This window comes from Chiloscyllium plagiosum, chromosome 5, assembly GCF_004010195.1.
Source record: "Chiloscyllium plagiosum isolate BGI_BamShark_2017 chromosome 5, ASM401019v2, whole genome shotgun sequence".
Lineage (NCBI taxonomy): Eukaryota > Metazoa > Chordata > Chondrichthyes > Orectolobiformes > Hemiscylliidae > Chiloscyllium > Chiloscyllium plagiosum.
Genome location: NC_057714.1, coordinates 20,022,477 through 20,046,238, shown reverse-complemented (window position 1 = coordinate 20,046,238; position 23,762 = coordinate 20,022,477). Strand labels below are relative to the sequence as shown.

The 23,762-nt window shown below is 42.5% G+C and overlaps 1 protein-coding gene across 2 annotated transcripts in view; it reads left to right on the top strand.

Moving 5' to 3' along the window:
- The window catches only part of LOC122550273 (E3 ubiquitin-protein ligase MARCHF11-like), a 128,254-nt gene extending 106,710 nt beyond the window's left edge, over positions 1–21,544 (top strand). Inside the window, exon 4 of one of the 2 annotated variants that reach the window (XM_043691018.1) lies at positions 19,854–21,544. In XM_043691018.1, coding sequence (XP_043546953.1) covers positions 19,854–20,179 — 326 coding nt within the window. In that variant the 3' untranslated portion in view covers positions 20,180–21,544. Of the gene's footprint in view, positions 1–5,236; positions 5,316–19,853 lie in introns of those variants that run through there. The other variant, XM_043691019.1, reaches the window with a different exon arrangement.
- Positions 21,545–23,762: the final 2,218 nt, after the last annotated feature.

Here is a 23,762-nt window from a genome sequence, read left to right as displayed (position 1 = left end):
ACCTCACCCCAGCTCCAAACCTCCAGCTCAGCACTGTCCCCATGACTTGTCCTACCTGCCTATCTTCTTTTCCACCTATCCACTCCACCCTCCTCCCTATCACCTTCATCCCCACCCCCACTCACCTATTGTACTCTATGTACTTTCGCCCCACCCCCACCCTCCTCTCATTTATCTCTCCACCCTGCAGGCACACTGCCTCTATTCCTGATGAAGGGCTTTTGCTCGAAACGTCAATTTTCCTGCTCCTCGGATGCTGCCTGACCTGCTGTGCTTTTCCAGCAACACTCTAATTTAGAATCTGGTTTCCAGCATCTGCAGTCCTTATTTTTACCTACAGGAATAGTGCCAGAAGACTGGAGAATAGTAAATGTTGTTCCCGTGTTCAAGAAGGAGAGTAGGAACAACCCTGGTAATTATAGACCAGTGAGCCTTACTTCAGTTGTAGATAAAGTATTGGAAAGGATTATACGAGATAGGAGTTATAATCATCTAGAAAGGAGTAATTTGATTAGGGATAGTCAACATAGTTTTGTGTCGGGTAGGTCATGCCTCACAAACCTAATTGAGTTCTTTAAAGTGGTGACCAAACAGGTAAATGAGGGTAAAGCGGTTGATGTGGTATATATGGATTTCAGTAAGGCCTTTGATAAGGTTCCCCATGGTAGGCAATTGCAGAATATACGGAGGCATGGGATTGAGGGTGATTTAGCTGTTTGGATCAGAAATTGGCTAGCTGAAAGAAGATAGAGGGTGGTTGTTTATGGGAAATGTTCATCCGGGAGTTCAGTTACTAGCGGTGTACCACAAGGATCTGTTTTGGGTCCACTGCTGTTTGTATTTTTTATAAATGACCTGGATGAGGGTGTAGAAGGATGAGTTAGTAAATTTGCGGATGACACTAAGGTCGGTGGAGTTGTGGACAGTGCTGAAGGATGTTGCAGGTTACAGAAGGACATAGATAAGCTGCAGAGCTGGGCTGAGAGATGGCAAATGGAGTTGAATGCGGAAAAGTGTGAGATGATTCACTTTGGAAGGAGCAACAGGAATATTGAGTAGCAGGCTAATGGTAAGGTTCTTGGTAGAGAGAGCTCTGTGTCCAGGTACATAGATCCTTGATAGGATTGTTAAGAAGGTGTACCGTGTGTTGCATTTTATTAGCAGAGGGATTGAGGTCATGTTGCAGCTGTAGGAAACTCTGGTGCAGAGGCACTTGGAGTATTGCATACAGTTCTGGCCACCGCATTATAGGAAAGACATGTAAGCATTGGAAAGGGTTCAGAGAAGATTTACCGGATGTTGCCTGGTATGGAGGGAAGGTCTTAAGAGGAAAGGCTGAGGGACTGAGATTGTTTTCATTAGGGAGAAGAAGGTAAGAGGTAATTTAATAGAGACATATTAGATAATCAGAGGGGTAGATAGGGTGGACATTGAGAGCCTTTTTCCTCAGATGGTGATGGCTGGCACAAGTGGGCAGAGCTTTAAATTTAGGGGTAATAGATATAAAACCGATGTTAGAGGTAGTTTCTTTACTCCGTGTAGTAAAGGCATGGAACGCACTGCCTGCAACAGTAGTAGACTCGCCAACTTTAAGGACATTTAAATGTTCATTAAATGATATCGATCATAATGAAATAGTGTAGGTTAGATGGGCTTCAGATTGGTTGGTGCAACATCAAGGGCAAAAGGGCCTGTACTCGCTGTAATGTTCAATGTTCTTTGTTCTATGTTTCATTTGGTCTCCTCATCAAAACTGTTAATGTGGATTGTGAATATCGAGCCTGAAAACTGATCCTTTGTACCCTAACATTGTAACAGGGGATGTGACGGTGTTGGACTGGTGCGGACAAAGTTAAAAATCACACACACACCAGGTTGTAGTCCAACAGGTTTTTGGAAGCAGGAGTTTTCAGAGCGCTGCTCCTGTCCACAACCACCTGATGAAGGAGCAGCGCTCCAAAAGCTACTGCTTCCATTAAACCTGTTAGACTATAACCTGGTATTAGGCGAAACTGAGGAATGCAGATGCTGGAGATCAGAGTCAAGATTAGAGTGGTGCTGGAAAAGCACAGCAGGTCAGGCAGCATCCGAGGAGCAGGAGAATCGATGTTTCGGACATAAGCCCTTCATTCCTGATGCTTTTGCACCACCACACTCTCAACTCTAACCTGGTATTGTGTGATTTTTAACTTTGTTACATTATGCCATCCTGAAAATTAACTCTTACTTTTATTCTTCCTCTCTGGTTTCTGTCCATTAATCAGTTCTTAATACTTCTTTCATTCATTTGTGGGATGTGGGCACTAACTGACCAGGATTTATTACCCATCTCTAGTTGCCCTTGAGAAAGTGATGGTGAGATGCCTTCTTGAACCACTGCAGTCCACGTGCTGTAGGTTGACCCACATTTCCTTACCTGCATCCCACAGCACTCAAGGTTTGGTTTCATGAGGTCCTGCAGACCTGACTATTTTAATTATTTTCAAAACATCCAACACTTCCTTTTTTTATGTTGACATGCCTTAGAATATCAACACTCCTGTCCTCAGATTCACCATCCACAATGTCCTTCTCCTTTGTGAATAGTGGTGCAAAGTATTCACTAAGTACCTTACCCATTTTCTCCATCTCCACATGTAAGTTCCCTCCTTGTCCTTGAGTGGACCAATCCTTTCTATAGGTGTTGTTCCTTACATTCATATAAAACCCCTTGGGATTTTCCTTAATCTTGTTTGTCAAATGTGTTTCATGGCCCCCTTTAGCCCTCCTACTTCCTTGTTGAGTTCTCTCCTGCTATCCTTGTATTCTTTGAGGATGTTTATAAAATCATGAGGGCCATGGATAGCATAAACAGACAAGGTTTTTCTTTAGTGTGAGGGAGTCCAGAACTAGAGGGCATAGGTTTAGGGTGAGGGTGGGTGGAAAGATATAAAAGGGACCTAAGGGGCAACTTATTCACATAGGGGGTGGTACATGTCTGGAATGAGCTGCCAGAGGAAGTGGTGGAGGCTGGTACAATTACAGCATTTAAAAGGCATCTGGATGGGTATATGAATAGGAAGTATTTAGAGAGATATGGGCCAAGTGCTGGCAAATGGGACTAGATTGGGTTGGGATATCTGGTTGGCATGGACACATTGAACTGAAGGGTCTGTTTCCATGCGGTACATCCCTATGACTCTGTCTGTCTTCAATTTCCTTTTTCTTTTTGACTAAGCTCTCAATTTCTCTTGGCTCCTGAATCTAGCCATCCTTCATTTTCACAGGAACATGCTGGCTCTGAACCTTAACCAGTTGGCCATAAAAAGATCCCCACCTAACAGATGTGAATTTACCCTCAAATGGTTGCCACCATTCTACATTCCCCAGAGGACTTATCCATAATTAACTTCAAACTTACAGTATTACTGCTGTTGCTGAAATGTTCACCCACCTGACTGGACTCTTTTCCCAATACCATGTCTACTATGGCCCCATCCCATCAAGTAACCTTCCTGGTCGCAAATAACAAATCCTCCTCATCCAAGTTCCTGGCACTGCTCAAGTCCCAGTCAATATATTGGAAATAAAACTCATCCATCCAACCCAACAAATCAGCCAACAACAATCCTGCTGGCTTTACATTTTTACATAAAACATCCACAGATTTGCACTTCTATCACCAACTGGCTGTTGGGAGGTCTGCAGTACAATCCTGTTAAAATGATCGCACCTTTCCTAGTCCTGAGCTCTATCGATATGGCCTTGCTAGATGAGCTTGCCAAAGTGTCCTCCCTCAATACAGCTGTGATATTCTCCTTTATCAATAATGCAACACCCCGACCTCTTTTACACCCCTCTCTATCTCACCTGGGCTGCCTTAATCCTAGGGTATTAAGCTGTCAGTTTTGTCCCTCTTTCAACCAAGTCTCTGTAATTGCTACAGCATCAGAGGTATACGTACGTAACTCAAGCCGGAAGTTCATCTGCCTTATCTGTCATGCTGCCTGTGTTAAAACAACTTCAGACTGCCAGTCCTACTGATTTGAGTGATCTCTTCCAGTCTTTTCATCCTGCTAGCCTTACTGGCCTTAGTCTCTAACTCCTCCTCAGTCATTACATGCTGACTTACTGCTCTGGTTCCCACACTGCTGCCATACCAGTTGAAACCCTCCCAAGTTACGCTGGGAAACCTCTCTGTCAGCATATTGGTGCCTCTCCAATTTCAGTGTAACCAATCTGTCTTGTACGGGTCCCCGTTGCCCAGGAAAGCAGCCCAATGATACAAATACCCGAAGTCCATCCCTCCTACACCAGCTCTTTCACCACATATTTTTATTAAAAAAAGGAATTTTTTTTCTTTTGAATATTACAAACACAATGGTTAGCACCAGTGGTTAGCACTGCTGCCTCACAGCACCAGAGACCCGGGTTCAATTCCCGCCTCAGGCGGGCGGCACGGTGGCACAGTGGTTAGCACTGCTGCCTCACTGCACCAGGGTCCCAGGTTCAATTCCCGCCTCAGGCAACTGTCTGTGTGGAGTTTGCACAATCTCCCCGTGTCTGCGTGGGTTTCCTCTGGGTGCTCCGGTTTACTTCCACAGTCCAAAGATGTGCAGGTCAGGTGAATTGGCCATGCTGAATTGCCCGTAGTGTCAGGTGAAGAGGTGAATGTAGGGGAATGGGTCTGGGTGGGTTGCTCTTCAGCAGGTCGGTGTGGACTTGTTGGGCCGAAGGTCCTGTTTCCACACTGAAAGTAATCTAATCTAAACTTAACAGTAATCTAAAAATCAAAAAATTCAAGCCAATATTAATAAAACAAGCCGCTGATTACATAATTAATAACTAAGCTAAAAAAGGAAAATCTTAACAATAATAATAATGATAACAACCATTACACAGCTCAGCAAAACAAAGTAACAGCCCTTGATCATCAAGCACATACGTTTATACATATTCAAGTGTTCAAAGTTCCTCCTCTTTGGATACCAGATTCATTACATAGAATTGCCATGGCTATATAAAGGCTCTTATTAGTGTGGCAGACATATCTGTACCCAGATAGTCCAAAAGGAGCCTCCATGTCTTATAGAAATTCTCAGTTTTATGATGCACATACTTGTGAGAAAGTCTAAGGGGATGTGTTCCATGCAGCCCTGGGGGGGTTTTCAGATACCCACCCTGACAGAATGTTCTTTCTTGCACAAAAAGTCAGGATACTGAAAAGCCTCTTTTTTTTGTATGCATCTCATGGAAGTGAATTAACAAAGCCAAGAAGGAGAGATACTGAGTCCATCTCCACCTGTGTCCCCAAAGTCCTCCTCTATTTCACCGACCACAGTGCTCCAGTATACCCGCAGCCTGTGGCAGGACCAGAGACAATGAGTGAGTGTGCCCATACTCACTTTACATTTAGGACACATTGGAGATGTTCCTGCTTTCAATTTGGAAAGGCAGTCTGGAGCCAAGTGGACCCTGTGAAGAATCTTCAATTGCAATGTGTGGGTCCTTTGCAAATCGAGATCCTTTTTGCATTTTCCCAGATATGCTCCCATATTTGAGAAGAGATCTCAACGTCCAGCTCCTTCTCCCATACCTTACAGAGCCACTCGGACTTGTCCAAGGGACCCTCTCCCAGCAGGTGATAAACATTGCTAACAGAAAGTGTATTCTCAGCACTCAGTACCCTCTTCTCCATATCGGACCTATAAGAATCAGTTAGAAGTGTGGTCTGTTTTTGTATGACGTTTCTAATTTGAAAGAAATGAAAGATGTCCCTACTGGGTGATTCATGTTTCTGAGCCAACTGGTCAAAGGACATCAATATGTCCCCTTCGAATAAATCACCCGGGCAAGACATGCCCCTAGCTGCCCATAGTTTAAACCTAGAGTCCATCATCCCTGGCTGAAAACCCGGCATACCAACTAAGATTGTCAAGAATGATGTTTTGGCAATAATGCCTTCACCCTGATGCATTGCCCTCCATGCCTTGACAGTATTGATGACTATTGGGTTATGGCAATATTCCTTATCTGTCCTCATTTTGTCTTGGAACAGCAGGCTATTAAGGAGGCATCTTGGCTGAAATGCTTCAATGTCCAACCAAAGTGAATGAGGGCTCCCCCCGCCCCCCCAGCAGGACCCAGTCATTCACATAAGATACCAAAGAGCTTAATTGATAATTTTTGATATCTGGGAGGCCCACTCCTCCCAACCTGTAAGGTAACTGCAGTTTAATTAGGAGTTGCATGGGATAACAGATAAAGGAACTGAACCAGCTGTTCAGTCTTCTAAATGTTTGCTTAGTAAGAAGCCGAGGAAGCATTCGCGTAAGATACAGCAGACGGGGCAGAATGTTCATTTTAATGAGGGCTATCCGACCTAACCAAGAGATTGGAAGCGTCTCCCAGCTACGAAGGTCCTGCTTGATTCTGTTGAAGAAATGGGCAAAATTGACTTTAAATAGCTGATCAAAAATGGGAGTGATAAATATACCTAAGTGGAGAAAGCCCACCTACAACCATCTAAAGGGGAACCGAGATCCACCCTCAGGATCAGGCATACTCTGGAGACCACCCATGGGCATGGCATCTGACTTCACAAAATTGATCTAATAACCTGAGAAGCCAGCAAATATATTGATGCATTGTGTCAGGTGTGGCACTGAGAATGTTGGGTTTGATAAGAAGACAAGAATGTCATCCACATACAGTGCAATCTTATGTGACTTCATCCCCACTTCTGGAGTGTTTATATTGGGATCCTTGTGAATTGCCTCTGCTAGTGGTTCGATCACCAATGTGAAAAGCAATGGTGACAGGGACAACCCTGTCGACTGGCCTTACAAACATTATAATTGCTTCACCATACATCATTGGCGAGGACCACAGCAAGAGGACCACTATACAAAACCTCCAGCCACCTGATGAAGGTCTCTCCCAGACCAAACCACTTCAAAGTATGAAAAAGATATGGCCACTCGATCCTGTCAAATGCCTTTTCCGCATCTAAGGAGATCACCAATCCCTGTACCAATTGCTGTTGACATACTTGGATCATGTTAAGTAATCTCCTGACATTATCCATCAATCTGTGATCTTTTATAAACCCTGTCCGGTCCTTCTTAATGATGGAGAGAGTACAGTTTTCAGCCTTAATGCTAGAGTCTTGGTAGATTTTGAAGCTGACATTCAGAAATGAAATGGGTCAATAGGAAGCACAATCCTCCGCGGCCTTCCCTTTTTTAAAAATGAGAGAGATGGTGGGAGGTGGCCACAACTCTGAGTCGTTAAACATACTAAGCAGCGGTCCTGACAGTATACTTATAAATTCCATATAGAACTCACTGGGGAACCTGTCAGGACCCAGCGCCTTCCCATTCTGGAGTTGCCTCACAGCCTCCTGCACCTCTTGCTCTGACAATGGGGCATTGAGGAAATACCCTTGTTCAGGGGTCACTCCTGGAAGGTCCAAGTTCTTTAAAAAAAAGACTCCATCCTAACCCGCCCACTCTCACAGCTTTCAGACTGGTATAATTCAGAATAAAATTTCTGGAATGCTGCATTAATTCTTTTAGAATCATAGGTCAAGTTTCCCAGTATCTTCCCTGATTGAGGTAATGGATCGGGGGACACTCCTTTTCCTGGCAAGGTACGCTAAGTACCTGCCCGGCTTATCCCCATGCTCAAACAGCCTTTGGTTTGCAAGTGTAAGCTCTCTTGGCATGTGAGCATGGAATTCAGTATAGACTGAAGCGCTGTGATCCTCTTCAGTTTAACCAGTGAGGGCCTGTCAAAGTATGCCTTCTCAGCTACGTTCAGATGTGTCTCGAGCAAGCATTGCTGCTCACCCATCTGCTGTTTCTTACTGGCAGAGTAGGAGATAACCAGCTCCCTAGCAACGGCATTAGCTGTTTCCCAGAGAATGGATGGTTACTGGCCGAGCCTGAATTAATTCCTAAAAAAGCACCGAACTCAATAGAAAAGAATTCGATAAACATGCTATCCTTGAAAATAAAGGGGTCCAGTTGCCAGTGCCTCAAGCCTACGAAAGTCAGTGGTATGATACAAAAGTCGGTTCATGATACGAAAGTCGGTGGAGTTGTTGACAGTGAGGAAGGATGTGTCAGGTTACAGCAGGATATAGATAAGTTGCAGAGCTGGGCAGAAAGGTGGCAAATGGAGTTCAATGTAGGTAAGTGCGAGGTGATTCATTTTCGTAAGAGTAACAAAAAGATGGGGTACTGGGCTAATGGTCGGATACTTGGTAGTGTGGATGAGCAAAGGGATCTTGAGGATGTTTCCTGGTATGGTAGGAAGATCGTATGAGGAAAGGCTGAGGCACTTGGGGCTGTTTTCATTGGGGAAAAGAAGGTTTAGGGGTGACTTGATAGAGGTGTACAAGATAATTAGGGGTTTAGATATGGTTGACCATGAGAACCTTTTTCCACATATGGAGTCAGCTATTACGAGGGGACATAGCTTTAAATTAAGGGGTGGTAGGTATAGGACAGATGTTAGGGGTAGGCTCTTTACTCAGCCAGTCGTGAGTTCATGGAATGCCCTGCCAGTAGCAGTGGTGGACTCTCCCTCTTTATGGGCATTTAAACGGGCATTGGATAGGCATATGGAGGATAGTGGGCTAGTGTAGGTTAGGTGGGCTTGGATCGGCGCAATATTGAGGGCCAAAGGGCCTGTACTGCGCTGTATTTTTCTATGTTCTATGTTCTACCACTGTATCCTTACTCTTAACCATTAAATACACTGGGGCGTGATCAGAAATAGTGATATTGTCAATTGTACATGATGCCACTGAGCCCAGATATACTGTGGGGGACAGAAAAAGATCAATCCTGGTATGGCATTTATGTGGGTTCGAGAAGAAAGTGAAGTCCCTGCCAGTCAAGTGAAGGTGCCTCCAAACATCTACCAACCCCAATTCAGCACACAGATCCCTTAATTGTTAGGATCGCAAAGAAGATATTGGCAGGCCTTTGGGCAGTCTGACTACTGTAAGGTTAACCAGTCTGGAAAGTGCATCTGTCAAGAATTTAAGGGGATGGGCAAGGGGACAGTAAACATTTGTGATCCCATATTCTTCCACATGTATTAAAGCTTTAAGGATTACAAATCTCCTGTGTGTGTCTTTAATGCACTCTAATAACTTAAATGGGAGATTTTAACTAACTAGAATGGCCACTCCTCTACCCCTCGTATTGAAAGATGAAAAATAAACCTGGTCATATCCATTCTGTTGCACCTTCAAATGCTCTGCATCATCTAGGTGTGCTTCTTGCAGTAAGGCAACATCCACCCTCTCCCTTTTAAGACTGGAAAGTACCTTCTTCCTCTTCACAGGCAAGTGACCCCTCCCTTAATGTTCCAGGTGCATCACTTGAACACATCCTTAGCCATAACCATCTACAGCATCAGCATTTAGACTCCAGAGAGGAAGAACCCAAACTACAGATCGCTGAGCTTTAGTGCAAAAGAATCCACATAACCCAAAAACTACACAGACTAAAACAACTACAGCTAACAAATCTACAAAACTTACAAAAACGGAAAGACAAGAAAATCGCCAAAGGCACTGATTGGAGAAATTTGCCCCCCCATTCAAAGGGGGTGCAACCATCTAACCAGCTAGGGTTGCGCCACATACACAGATCACCCGGTAGAGAAAAATAAAACACCAAGAGCAAGGTTAGTACTATAAACAAGTAAACTAAAAATAATTATGTCACCCATCCCTTCACATAACTTAGAGATGAAAGGTAAATAGCCTATCCATCCTGGACATCATTCACGCAACTTATTACCAGAAAGGAGACTCCACCAAGTCCTTCTTAAAGAAAAACAAACCCGAACAGTTCTGTCCCCGACACCTATTTGGCAGTTCGACTTAAACCAACATGTCCCACAAAGTTCTTTGCTTTCTCTGGTGAGTCGAACAAATGTATGGATCCATTATTGATTGATCCGAAACACCGCTGGATATCTTAAAGAATACTGGATCCCAAGCTCTCTCAATCTCCTCTTGATGCCATCGTAGGACTTCCTTTCTCGGACTACTGCCGCTGAGAAGTCTTGAAAAAACATGACCCTAGAGCCACCACATACCAACGTCCATGGATTCTTCCCCAAGGCTCTGCTTGTCTTCATAATGATGGAACCTTACCAGGATAGGGCATGGGCACTGATCTGCACCTGATTTTTGTGCCACAATCTGGTGGGCTCTTTCAATTGTTAGCCTTCCCTTCTCAACCACCAACCCAAGGAATTCTTGAAGAGCCTCACAGCGCCAGAGACCCGGGTTCAATTCCCGCCTCAGGCGACTGACTGTGTGGAGTTTGCACATTCTCCCCGTGTCTGCGTGGGTTTCCTCTGGGTGCTCCGGTTTCCTCCCACAGTCACAAAGATGTGCAGGGTCAGGTGAATTGGCTAAACTAAATTGCCCGTAGTGTTAGATAAGGGGTAAATGTAGGGGTATGGGTGGGTTTCGCTTCGGCGGGTCGGTGTGGACTTGTTGGGCCGAAGGGCCTGTTTCCACACTGTAATGTAATCTAATCTAATCTAATCTAAACTCCACCAGCAGCTCACTTTCCGTCCTCTCCAGTATGCCAACAATGCGCAGGTTCTTACTTCTGCCTCTGTTTTTGATATCGTCTACTAGAATCAACAGACCCCAGACCTGTGTTTCCAGGGCTTCAATCCAGCTGTTGGAGGAGTTAGTCTCTGCCTCTACCCCTGCGGCCCAGCACTCAAGTTTATCAGCCCTTTCTCCCCAGGTCTTGCACCACAGCAAATATTGGAGCCAGCTTCTCCTTGTTTTTTTCTTCAATCTGCTTCCTCAGGCCCTCGTGAGGTTTGGCCAGCTCCTCAATCAGGGTCTGGTGAGTAAGCGAGACCACTGCTTCAGAGGGCTAGGCTGTGGCCTTGGCCCTGGGTGAGCATCCTCCTTTCTTCGGCATTCTCCAGCTACAAGGACAAAGATAAGTCGATTATTTTCAGGTTTCTAGCTCCTTTACTGTATTTTTACTCACAGTAAAGTCTTTGGGATGGGTTCTGGCTCTGTTGGTTGGGGTTGCAGCACGGAGCCCAACAAATGCGATCTACCAGGATGCCGCCATCTTGGAACCCCTAGCCACATATTTAACTGTATTATCTTCCTACATATAACCTCACTGGCATGTGGAACAGGAAGTAATCCTGTTCCTGCTAGAGATTCTGCTATTCAATTTCCTACCGGAACTCCCTTTACAGGACCTCATTTCTCTTTCTGCCTGTGTCATCAGTACCAATATGGACCACAACCTCCTCCACTCACCCTTCCCCTTAGGAATATCATCTGCCTAATCAGAGACATCCTTGACCCTGGCACCAGTGAGACCACACTATCTCACTTGCAGCCACAGAAACACCTATCACTAGTACTCACTGCCACTTTGGCCCTCCCTGCTGTGCTAGTTGTGCTGCCACTGATCTGCTGCTTCCCCTGAGAGGCCATTGTCCCAACAGTATCCAAAGTGGTTTGGGAAGGGAATAGCCACAGGGGATTCCTGCACTGCCTGCCCAGGCTTACTCACCTTCCTGGTGGTCACCAAACTCTCCTCTGTCTGTGTAGTGCTTAATGCTGGTGTGGTCAGCTAACTAAATGTGTCTTCATGATATTTTCAGCCTCTTGTGGCTCCATAGTGCGGCCATTTCCATCGTCAGGCACTCCCTGTGGTAAATCAGGAGCAGGAGCTGAACACACTTCCTGCATTCGTAGTCACTATGGGCACTTGAAGTGTTCCTGATTTCCCACATATTGCAGGAGGAGCATTCCACAGGGCCGATAACCTTAACCACAGGATGCCAAACTCAGGGGGTCTATCACTTCTGCTGCTAAATTGCTGCTTCACCCAGAAGGTTTTCTGGGGCCTTGGATAATGAAGAATGAGGTGTTAAATGTTGCACCTTCTGTGATTGCATTGGAGGTCCTGGGAGTGGAGGACATGGGACCAGGGTGTCCCAGAAGGAACGGCCCCTATAGAATGTTGATATGAAAGTGGAGGGGACTAAGTGTCTGATCATGGCATCCCGCTGGAGGTGACGGAGATGGCAGCTTATGATCCTTTCAATGCAGACACTGTTGGAATGTAAGTAAGGATCGGGGGACTCTATCAATATTGTGGAAGGAAAGAGAAGAGGTGAGGGCAGAAGTGCAGGAGGTAGTTTGGCCACAGCTAAGGGCCCTGCCAATCACAATAGTGGACTTGTCTGAGACTCCCCTGAGGAAAGTGGCATCATCAGAACAAAAGTAATAGAGACAGAAATTGGGAGAATGGGAAGGAGCCCTTACAGGAAGCAGTTTGTCGAATGTGTAGTCCAGGTGACTGTGGGAGTTGTTGGGTTTGTAATGGATATTGATGGTGAGCCAATCCTCCGCGATGGAAACCGGGATGTTGAGGAAGGGAAGAGAGGAGTCAGAGATGGACCAGGAGACGGTGACAGCAGGGTGGAACTTGAAGAGAAATTGATAAACTTTTCCAATTCCGAACAAGAAAGGGAAGCAGCAGAATGATGTAATTGACGTACTGGAGAAAGAGTTTTGGTTGGGCCTGAGTAGGATTGGAACAACGAATGTAATATGTACCCACAAATAGATAGGAATAGCTGGTCTATGCTGGTATCCATGGCCCACCCGTTTGATCTCAAATCTTGGCCAGGTGGAAGGTGATGGCAGATAGGGACAGTTTAGGCCTTTCTTCCAGGAAGAAGCAAAGAGTTCTAAGACCATCTGGAAGGTGGTGGATGTGTAAAGGGATTGCACGTACATGATGAAGAGAAGGCAGCTGGTACCTATAAACTGGAAATTTTGAAACCAACATAAAGTGTTAGAAGAATTGTTGGGAGGGGATGCCAGAGACGATGGTCTGCTGGGGTAGTCCAGTTTGTGGATTCTGAGGAGAAGGTAGAAACAGGGATTAGGGGATCATGAGCTGGAGGCTGTGGAGGGGAGATCATCAGATAAGTGACATCCTTGACCCTGGCCTAGTGACCATGGAGGCAACAAACCATCTTGGAGTTGTGAGTGTGGCTGCAGAAACTCCTGCTGTGTGTCCCTCACTCTTACCACTATTGCTCTCCCTCTCTTTCTGCTCCCTATTTGTACAGATGGGCTCTGGCTCCACTCCCCAAAGGAACTATCACTCTCACTATTTGCCAACACAGAAGATTTGTTTTTGAGTGAGAAGTGCTCTGGGGCTTTCCTGATTACCTGTCTCCCTCACTTCTTTTGACTGAGGGTCACTCATTCCCTCTCCGACTGCACTTTCCAACAATGTGCTATCCACATTATTCTCTACTTTGTGGAAACACTCAAACTCTGAAGTCAGCGCTCAAGTTGGTCAGACAGGTGGTATTGGTGGCAGAATGTGTCAGCTCTCGGCTGGAGTATTGTGTACAGTTGTCAGTGCCACATTATAAGCAAGATGTGAATGCATTGAATTAGTGCAGAAGTGACTTACGGAATAGTTCCGGGAATGAGAAACCTCAGCTATGAGAATAGATTGAAGAGGACAGGACTATGTCCTGGAGACAGAATGGTTAAGATGAGATTTGATGAGGTTTTTAAAATAATGAGTGGCTGACTGGAGGAAATAGGGAAAAGCTACTCCCGCCCATAAAAGGAAAAAAATAAGAGGGCCTAGATTTAAAGTGAAGTAAACGCAGCAATTTGTTCAGGCATGATTGCACTGCCTGCAAATGTGATGGAGAGATTCAAATGAAGCATTCAAGAAGGCTTTGGATAATTATTTGGATAGAATTGTGAGGGTATGGGGACAAAAGCGGGGTTTGGCATGAGGTGATGATGCTCATTTGAAGAGCTGGTGCAGCAATGATGCACCACACACAATTGAGCGCTAACAATTTTATGATTCCATGGTCATTCGGACTGCCAGGGGTGTCTCAGATTTCCCACATATGGTCAGCTGTGCAACACACGGGACTGAGTGCCTCTGCCGTACCTAGTCTTACTCTTAAATCTATTTCCCTTACATTAACATCATTCTCCTTCCCTTATCCTACTTTGCCTTACTTATATAACTTCCTTATATTGGCCTTGACACTTACTTATTTCTGGTATTTCTCAGATGATCCTTTCTTTCAAAAACAGACATATACTTTTCTCATGTATGCAATTTACACACAACAATTTCCTACTAGCCAAGATTCGGAGATGCAGGTGTTGGACTGGGGTGTACAAAATTAAAAATCACAACACCAGGTTATAGTCCAACAGGTTTAATTGGAAGCACACTAGCTTTCGGAGTGCCGCTCTATCACCACCTGATGAAGGAGCGTCGCTCCGAATGCTAGTGTGCTTCCAATTAAACCTGTTGGACTATAACCTACTAGCCAATGAACTTTTATATTTTCTGTGATGTCAGTTTTCTTTCAAACTCAGTTTGGGTTGGATCCCAGCAGCTAAGTTATATGTTGTTCCTTCTCTGTTGTCATCTTTGCGCCAAAAACACTTTTTTAAAAAAACTACTTCCCTGTGATGTCACGTTTGATTCACCTTGCCCCCATTGGGTGTCCTCCCAAAGCTGCAGCTGTTCAATCAGACCTCACAGAGCAAAGAACGGCACTTTGCAGGAACAGGCCCTTCGGCCCACCAAGCTCACACTCACACAGGTTGCCCTTTTGAAACTAAAAACCATTAGCCTCAATGCTGTCCACATAACTGCCCAGGTCTTAAACATTGCTTTTGTGTTTGCTTCTATCACTTCTACTGACAGCACATTCCAGACACGTAGCACCTTCTATGGAAAGAATTGGCCTCTCACACCTCCTTTAAACTTGCCCCCAATTACTTTATGTCCATGTCCTCTAGTAATTGACATTTATACCTTGGGGAATAAAGACTCTGACGAACCATTGTATTGATGCCTCTCATAAATTTGTAAACTTTATGCCCGTCAGCCTCCAAGTGCAAGCAAACCAAGTTTGTCCAATCTCTCCTCATAACTAATACCCTCCAAATAAGCCAACATCCTGGTAAAACTCTTCAAGCCTCCACATAGTGGATAGTGTGGCAACCAAAACTGTAAGCAGTATTCTAAATACGGCTGAACTGAAGTTCTAGTCAGCTGCAACATGACTTGGCAATTTTTATACTCTATGCCCCAATCATTGAAGGCAAACATTTCGTATGCCTCATTGACTGCCTTATTTATTTGTCTTGCCTCTTTCAGGGAACTGTGAACTTATATGCCTCGATCCCTCTGTATGTTAACATTGCGAAGGATTTTGCTATTTACTGTATACATTAGATCTTCCAAAATGCATCACCTTGCATTTGTTTGGATTAAACTCCATCTGCCATCGCCCCATCCCAACCTCCATCTGCCATTGCTCCATCTCAATCTCCATCTGCCATCACTCCATCCCAATCTCCATCTGCCATCGCTCCATCCCAATCTCCATCTGCCATCACTGCATCCCAATCTCCATCTGCCATCGCTCCATCCCAATCTCCATCTGCCATCACTCCATTCCAATCACCATCTGCCATCGCTCCATCCCAATCACCATCTGCCATCGCTCCATCCCAATCACCATCTGCCATCGCTCCATCCCAATCTCCATCTGCCATCGCTCCATCCCAATCTCCATCTGCCCTTGCTCCATCCCAATCTCCATCTGCCCTTGCTCCATCCCAATCTCCAACCTATGTATATTTTGCAGTATCCTCTGGCAAATCTCCTTACTATCCACAGTCCTCTCAATTTTTTGTGTCATCTGCAAACATACTAATCAGACCGCTTACATTCTGCTCCAAATCATTTGGCTCCAGCACTGATCCCTGGGGAATACCACTGATCATAAATCTCCAGTCAAAAGCAGTCTTGCATCGCTACTATCTGTCTTCTGTGACTAAGTCAGTTCTATATCCATGTTACCAGCTCAGCACAGATCCCATGTGAGTTCACCTCTTGTAACAGCCTGCCATGACGGACCTTGTCAAAGGCCTTACTAAAGTCTGTATAGATGTCAAATACAGCCCTGACCCCATCAATCTTTTTTGTCACCTCTTCAAAACCCTTAATCAAGAATGTGAGACATGACCTTCCCCATAAAAAGACAATGCTGCCTATCAGAAATAAGTCCATACTTTTCCAAATGTGAGTAAATCTTGTTCCTAAGACTCTTCTCCAATAATTTCCTGACCACTGATCCAAATTAGGTTAAAAGGTCCTGAAGAAGGGCTTATGCCCGAAACGTCGATTCTCCTGTTCCTTGGATGCTGCCTGACCTGTTGCGCTTTTCCAGCAACACATTTTCAGCACTGATCCAAATTATCCCTGTTGTCCTTCTTAGACAAAGGAACAACATTTGTTATGAAGTAATGTCTTTGTAACACTTGGAGCTCTCAGTCACAACTGCAAAGACAATGGGTTGGAATTTTAAATGGATCACACTTGGAGATCAGTAGCAGGCAGGTATGCATTTTCATGTCACCGGCTTCTGTCAATTTTTAACCTTGATCCAGGCCCTGAGCCATTTTGACTGAGTGGCTTGGAACTGAATCAGTTGCCCACCGGTAAGTGGTGGTAATCAATAAAGGCTGACGATTTTCAATCATGCTGTTTCCACACCGACGAGAAAATGAGAAATAAAGTGAGGGACCTTGCTACCTTCATCACATCCCAACTGGAAACCTTATCAGCTAGCTGGCACAATTGTCGCCACTGGTCCTTTCTCAAGGAATTCCCCTGATAGGGTCACGGCCTGGCATTACTGGCTTAATAAGAGCAAAATATCTGGCGTTCTTCATACTCAGATCGACAGCTCCATCTCAGCCAGTAAAGCTGTCAATCATAGCCTTACAGGTCGCCCCATTGGTTTTCCAGTATCAAAAGCTCACTTTTCATCCCTGAACGGAAGGCAAGCTCACTTCTTGGCCTTTAATTGACTGGAGCATTGTATTAGAAATGTGTATGTGTAAAATATACCTTGTGTTCCAAATTTGGTTGTAAATCCAGTCCTGTAGATATTTTCCTGCTTGTACTGGTTCCCTCTTACTATTACATTCCTTCCACTCTTCCCAGATGAACGGCTTCCTTTAGTCAGTCTGCCCATTAACCCTGCAGAGTTCACCCTCAATCATATCAGCAGCAATTCCACTGTTCCCATTGAAAAGGACAACGTCTGAGGCTTCTCCTTTATCTGCTTGACTTGCGGTTATACCCTCTCTTACCAAGCCAGCATCAAAAATTGCAGGTGGCTCAGTGGTTAGCTCTGCTGCCTCACAGTGCCAGGGACCCGGGTTCAATTCCTGCCTCAGGTGACTCTCTGTGTGGAGTTTGCACATTCTCCCCGTGTCTGCGTGGGTTTGCTCTGGTTTCCTCCCACAGACCAAAGATGTGCAGTTTAGGTGAACTGGCCATGCTAAATTGCCCATAGTGTTAGGTGGATTAGTCAGGGGTAAATATAGGGGCGTGGGTTTCTCTTCGGAGGGTCGGTGTGGACTTGTTGGGCCGAAGGGCCTGTTTCCACACTGTAGGTAATCTAATCTAATCTACTTAATTTAAGAGACATGGTTGCCCACTGCACCAGCCTTCAAATAACTTCTCCAATGCCCTGCAAATTCAGTGCCTCAGATTCCAGTTCCACAACTGAGCTGGAATTCCTCAGAAATTTACTGCAGGTGTCATTATTTCGGACTACAACATTGTCCACAAACTTCCGCAGGCTGCATTTGCAGTAGTACTTGCATTAGAGCGCTGAAGCACAGGACAAGGCCTGTCAGCCTATCATGTCTATGCCAGTCAAAAACAACCGCATAACTATTGTAATCCCATTTTCTAGCAATCGGTGCGTAGCTTTGGTATGCGTTGCTATTTCTTGCTTTATTTCTTTAATGAATTCGACCATGTAAATTACTCAATTTATCTTATGGTTTTCATACCTTTAACTTTTTTTTTAAAATGAATTCCAGGCATGTTATGTTATGTTAAATACTTAGCTATAACATGAACTACTGTCAATATTAGAGGCAAAAGGTGGCACCCTTTTCACCCTCTGGTCTGAATTCCACTTACACCATCTTTCTAAGTCTTACCCCCGTGACACATTTTGTTAATGACCACTCTGTCCAACCATTCTTAATATCTTTGTCATGCTTGTCACAGATTCTTTCTGTCCATGTCCTTTGTCAAATTATGACCAAATTATGATGGTACATTACAAGATCTGGCTGGACCACATAATGTGTTATTACATCCAGTCCTCCCCTTCCAAATCTACCCGGATCTCCTTGTTCTCCTATAAATCCCCCCTTCCTGACTGTTCCTCAACTCTCACTTCAAACAAAAGTTGTACTTGTGCTGTGTGGAGCATTTCTTCTGTACCAGCATTCTCCCAGCTCCAAACTGAAATCCACTTCACAGAGCAAACACATACGCAGACCACTTGAAACCAGAGAAACTTAAGTTCTATCTATCTTCATAATGACTTAATCTGCTTCGGTGTGTCCTAAACCTGACCTTTTATGATTTACTGAATGCATTTAAGTTAGTTTAGCTTCTAGCTCCCTTTGTACTGTCATTACTAAAAGCTTTGCCGACATCGTATCTTAGCTGGAGAAAGTCACTTTCTGTTTAGAACTCTGTCTCTTCACAGATTCTACTGAACAAACATGGGAAAGCTTCTGAACTGCCATTTGTTTTTCGGTGTTCTGCTAATTAATAAAACACAAGATATTAATTACTTTTCTCACTGTTAATCTCTTAAATTAATATGCATCTAACCTAATGTGTCAATAACCTCGTCCTTTTAAGTTATATCAAAGTGCTTCAGTTGCACTTATTCCCTTTTCTACTGTTAAATATTAATTCCAAAGATTGAAATTTATACAGAAACACATCAGTGTGATATTGACAAAATAGTGCAAATTAAATCTATTCACATCATGTCACTCGCCCCAGTCTCTGTGAACAATAAGTTAAAGATAGTTATCTGTACATTGTTTAAAATGGGATTTATTGTGACTCTGATTGAAAATTATGGATATAAACTGAATCAAAAATGCATGTATCACTCATTAATTTAACGTTTTTGTTCTTCCTATTCCCAGAATTCAGCACATGAAATAAATATCTTTAAGATAATATTAAATTATGAGTCTTTTTCTGATCCACTTGAAAGTTTTCATGAAAGACTATTGAGAAAGTTATCAATAATGTGACAAAATCTGTGACTACTCGGTGAAAATAATACACATTTCTATAGAAATAAAGTTAGATATTCTTATTTTTTTGTCAGAAAAAGATTTAGAGCCAGTACATTTTAATTCATAAAATAATTAGACAAGGATGATGCTCGTATATATGTGTCAATCTGTTCCTTTGCTGATTGAATTATAGTGATTAGGGACGTGCTAAGCAGGTCCAAAAGGTGTGGTGCTGGAAAAGCACAACTGGTCAGGCAGCGTCCGGGAAGCAGGAGAGCCAACGTTTCGCGCATAACCTCTTCATCAGGAATTTCTCATTCCTGATGAAAAGTTTATGCTCGGAATGTCAACTCTCCTGCTCCTCGGATGCTGTCTGACTGGCTGTGCTTTTCCAACACCACGTTTTTCAACTATGATCCCTCGCATCTGCAGTCCTCATTTTCTCCTATGTGGTCTCACTATTTCCCTGTAAAAATACAAACTCAGTATTTTGATTAGAGGTGCACAACAAATAATTCTATTTGTATAAAAAAGGCTGTTCATTATTAACATAGGCCTGCTGTATGCTCATAAAGCAAAAATGAGCTGTAATCTGATTCCTTATGATAATTTCATATTTTTTAATTTCATACTTAATGCTTTTTTTTAACAGGTCTAATTGTTCATGAAGGTGCAGCAATATATCGAGTATTTAAACGCTGGAGAGCTGTAAATCTACACTGGACTGTTTTAAATTATGATAAATCAAAGGATTTAGAAATTAACAGCAGCAATGCTGAAAGTACTACCAATCAGAACTTTTGGGCGTCTCTGAATCAATTCAGAACACAAAGGCCAGTTGGTTCTACTCAGCTAATGCTTGAAGGATTTCACTGCAGCTACACATTGTTACATTTACTGACACGATTCAGGCCAAATGATGAGGACTATGATGACAACAGTTCAGCAGAGGTAGTGATGAGGGTAACAACAGTATGAGAAATGATGCCTCATAACCCGACAATTAGGGAATGTTTGTTCCTTGTTCCATTTGTGCTATAAGATCAAAGAAGTATGGAGGGTAAATAAATGTAATATATTTAACATACTTTTATAGAAAGCATGCACTTTTGATATGGTGCTTACTTCTTACTGTAATATCTATTTTTTTAAACTGTTAAATGCCAGTTGATTTTTGTTTGTAGATCAATAGGATTTGCATATGTTTTTCATGGTGTACAGCAATTAATGGCTTTCAAAAATAAAACACATTGCCAAAATAACTTACATAAAATTAATGCATTTTAATCCATCCTTCAAAATCCAAACATATTACTTTGAAAAAAATTCCACAAAGTTTCTTTGAAAATTATAATTGAACAAAAATAATGACCCATTAGTGAGCAATAACAAATGTAGTGAAATTCAAATGACTTGTTTCCCAATTGCTATTATTTAAATTTGGTGAATCTTGTACTCATTATATAGAGTCAATTTTATTAGCTTTATTCGCTTTATTATCACACGTACTCACATGAGTACAGTGAAAAGTTTACATGTTGTAACTTACAGCCAAGGTACCTAGGTGCAGATTCTTAAGTGTCAGAGGAGGTGAGAAATATTAGAAAGTGTCCAATGCAATTTTGACATCAAATGTTCCTTTCCCAGGTGAGGCACTGGTGAGGGGTAGATGCAGGCGAGGATTAGATGCAGGGTGAATCCCACACAATGTAGTGTTAACAATATGCCTTAACCCTGATTTTTTTGCAGTTTGTGACATTTGCATTTCATCAAACATCCGTTGTATTCCATTTTTTCAGTCAGGTGAATAATTTAATGTGGTAATTAAAGTAAAATTATGAAAAATTAGACATGGTAAAGTAGAATCCAGCCAGAGTTGGGAGTGAAACATCCCCAAGTTTGTTTACACAATTTTTTTCTGAGTTGTTATCTGGGTTAAATTCAATCCAGACCCAATGTTTAAGGGTAGTTACTAATCGATTGTATTTTCATTAGCAGAAGAGCTTTGTGTAGGTTACCTGAACCCAGAGCTTCTATAATATCCTTATGCCAAATCTGCTATGTGAATAGTTATTTTAATCAAAACAGCCTGTAATAAATATTGTATATAAGCCTGTGTGCCTTACCAGTATTAACAACTGCCTCAAATCCTTGTAGAATGACATCAGATAGTGCATACAAAATGCCTTCTTACTGTAAGCAAGTGCATTATGCTGATCATGTGACTGGAACAAAAGGTGAAGTTATTTTATGCTTTCAAATTCTAGGTGTACTTATTCATTTGTGTACATTATAATGTATTTTTTATCAGTTCAATAAATAACGATGATAGCTTGATGCTGCAATGCCATTGATATGTCTTTCCATTGTTTAATTTAATAAAATGTTAAATCTTTACAGAATTGACTCGTTATTCATTCAGGTTCGTGTAATATTGGAAAATAAACTTGTGCACAGTTGAGCTTTCGATCTCAGGGATGTCGAAATTCACAGCACGCAACTGGGCACTGCCAGGCAATGACCAACTCCATCAGGGAAAACCTCATCTGATTTACTAATGTCCTTTAGGGAAGGAAACTACCATCCTTACTTGGTCTGGCCTACATGTGACTCCATACTCACAGCAAAGTGGCTGACTGTCAACTGCCCTCCAGGCAAATAAGGATGGGCAATGAATCCTAGCCAGCAATGCCCACATTCTCTGAATGAATAATAAAAAATGCTTTTTACTGTTTGGCTTGTCATTTTAATCTGTCTGCATTGCTATAACCATTATCAACATCCCCTCATTAGCCACATTTGCCATGCTATTGACAAATTTCATACAGCTACTAAACATATAATCCTGCAAAATGGCTATATAATGAGTCACATATTATTTAATTTTGTCTGAGGTGATGAACCAACCAAAGCAAGCCAGGAGTGGGGGAGGAGAAATTGAGAATTGTGGCAAGATATGGTTCAACCTAGCACAATTATACTTTCCTGATGGGTTTTATTCTTTGGTGTCACAAAGGCATGGACAATAAAACAGTAACAGATTAACTCTGACACCTATAAATATCATTATCCTTTATTTCTTGTGCAATTACTGTGCACAGAGACACCCAGCTAATTTATGTTTTATTGAAATATCTCTTGTTAATGATTTTTGCAAGGTTAGCTATTACAAAAGAATGAATTTATGCTAAAACTGCTCAATACTTACACATTACAGGAATATTTGTCTTATTTTGTTACAAATCTACTAGGCCTAGTAATTACAATGAATTCCAAGGAAGAGTTTGCAAAACTGTTGGCAGGAGTTTGGAAGAGATATAGAATTATTCAATTACAACAAAACTAATGAGAAGAATCAGATAATCTCTGACAATTCTTGTACAATTTATTTACAAAGAACTAAAAATATGATAACATTTACAATCTGTACCTGAAATTTGTGTCTTAGATTACCACTCTCTTTCAAGTATAGTTCAGAACTATGCAGTGTCAGATGAGATCATACATGTCGTTCACATGCACAGCACAACACAGCAGTAGGCCATTTGACCCATCCAGTCTAAAGCACAAGTCAGGGTCTTCAGGAGGAAAGGGTAAGCTTGTGAAAGACAGAAAATCTTTAAAACATTATTGCTGTGATATCTCTTTCTCTCCCTTACAACATATCTCCCAACTTTATAAATTTCATTCATCCAATAATCTGTATTTTTACAGCAAATCCAAAGTTGCTTTAAAATGCTTGCTATTCCTGCATTTGAGTTTATCTGGGTGCAGCTTAACTTAGTGATATCCAGTATTTACTATTACCAACCTTCCTCAAGAACTATCTTCTTTTTGTATCTGTTTAAAGTATAACAAATATTTTTACCAGCAAGAGCTTGCTGTACCTACAACAGAAATGGTAGCAATCAAGCGATGTAACATTATGTCTTATAATGCTGAGCAAAAATAATAATCATAATTAATTTGTATTCTGATATTTGGTAGCCTTAGAATTTGCATCATATTTACTATTGCTGATCTCAAAACTTTGGGCTTGAATTAACGTATAGTGATATAGGGTTGTTCACTGTCAACATCACTCTCTAATCCTGAACTATCCCATTCCAATGTCATGAGGAGTCCAGATGGCTGAAGGTAGATCTGAATATCATGGGTGACCAGGAGGTTATTTATGTTATTTCATGGTATACATATTCCACAACTGAATCAATGGACGATTTGTTCTGGCTACTTGCAATAAATTTTGAAGAGGACTTGAAGAGTCTGCAAATGATGTAGATAGTTTAAATGAGTCAGAAAGAAAGTTGGAAGGTGGAAGTACAATGTGTGAAAATGTGAACCTGTCCATTGTGAGAGAAAGAATAGAGAAACTGTTGTTTAAATGGAGGAAAACTGTGTGATTCATAAATACAGAAAGGTCTGGGTACCCTGGTACATGAATTCCAAATATTAATATGCAGGTGCCGCATGTGATTAGCAAGGCAAGTGGGAATTGGTCATTCATGGCAAGGATAATAGAATATAAGAGTAGAGATATTATTTTGTATAGTTGTATTCA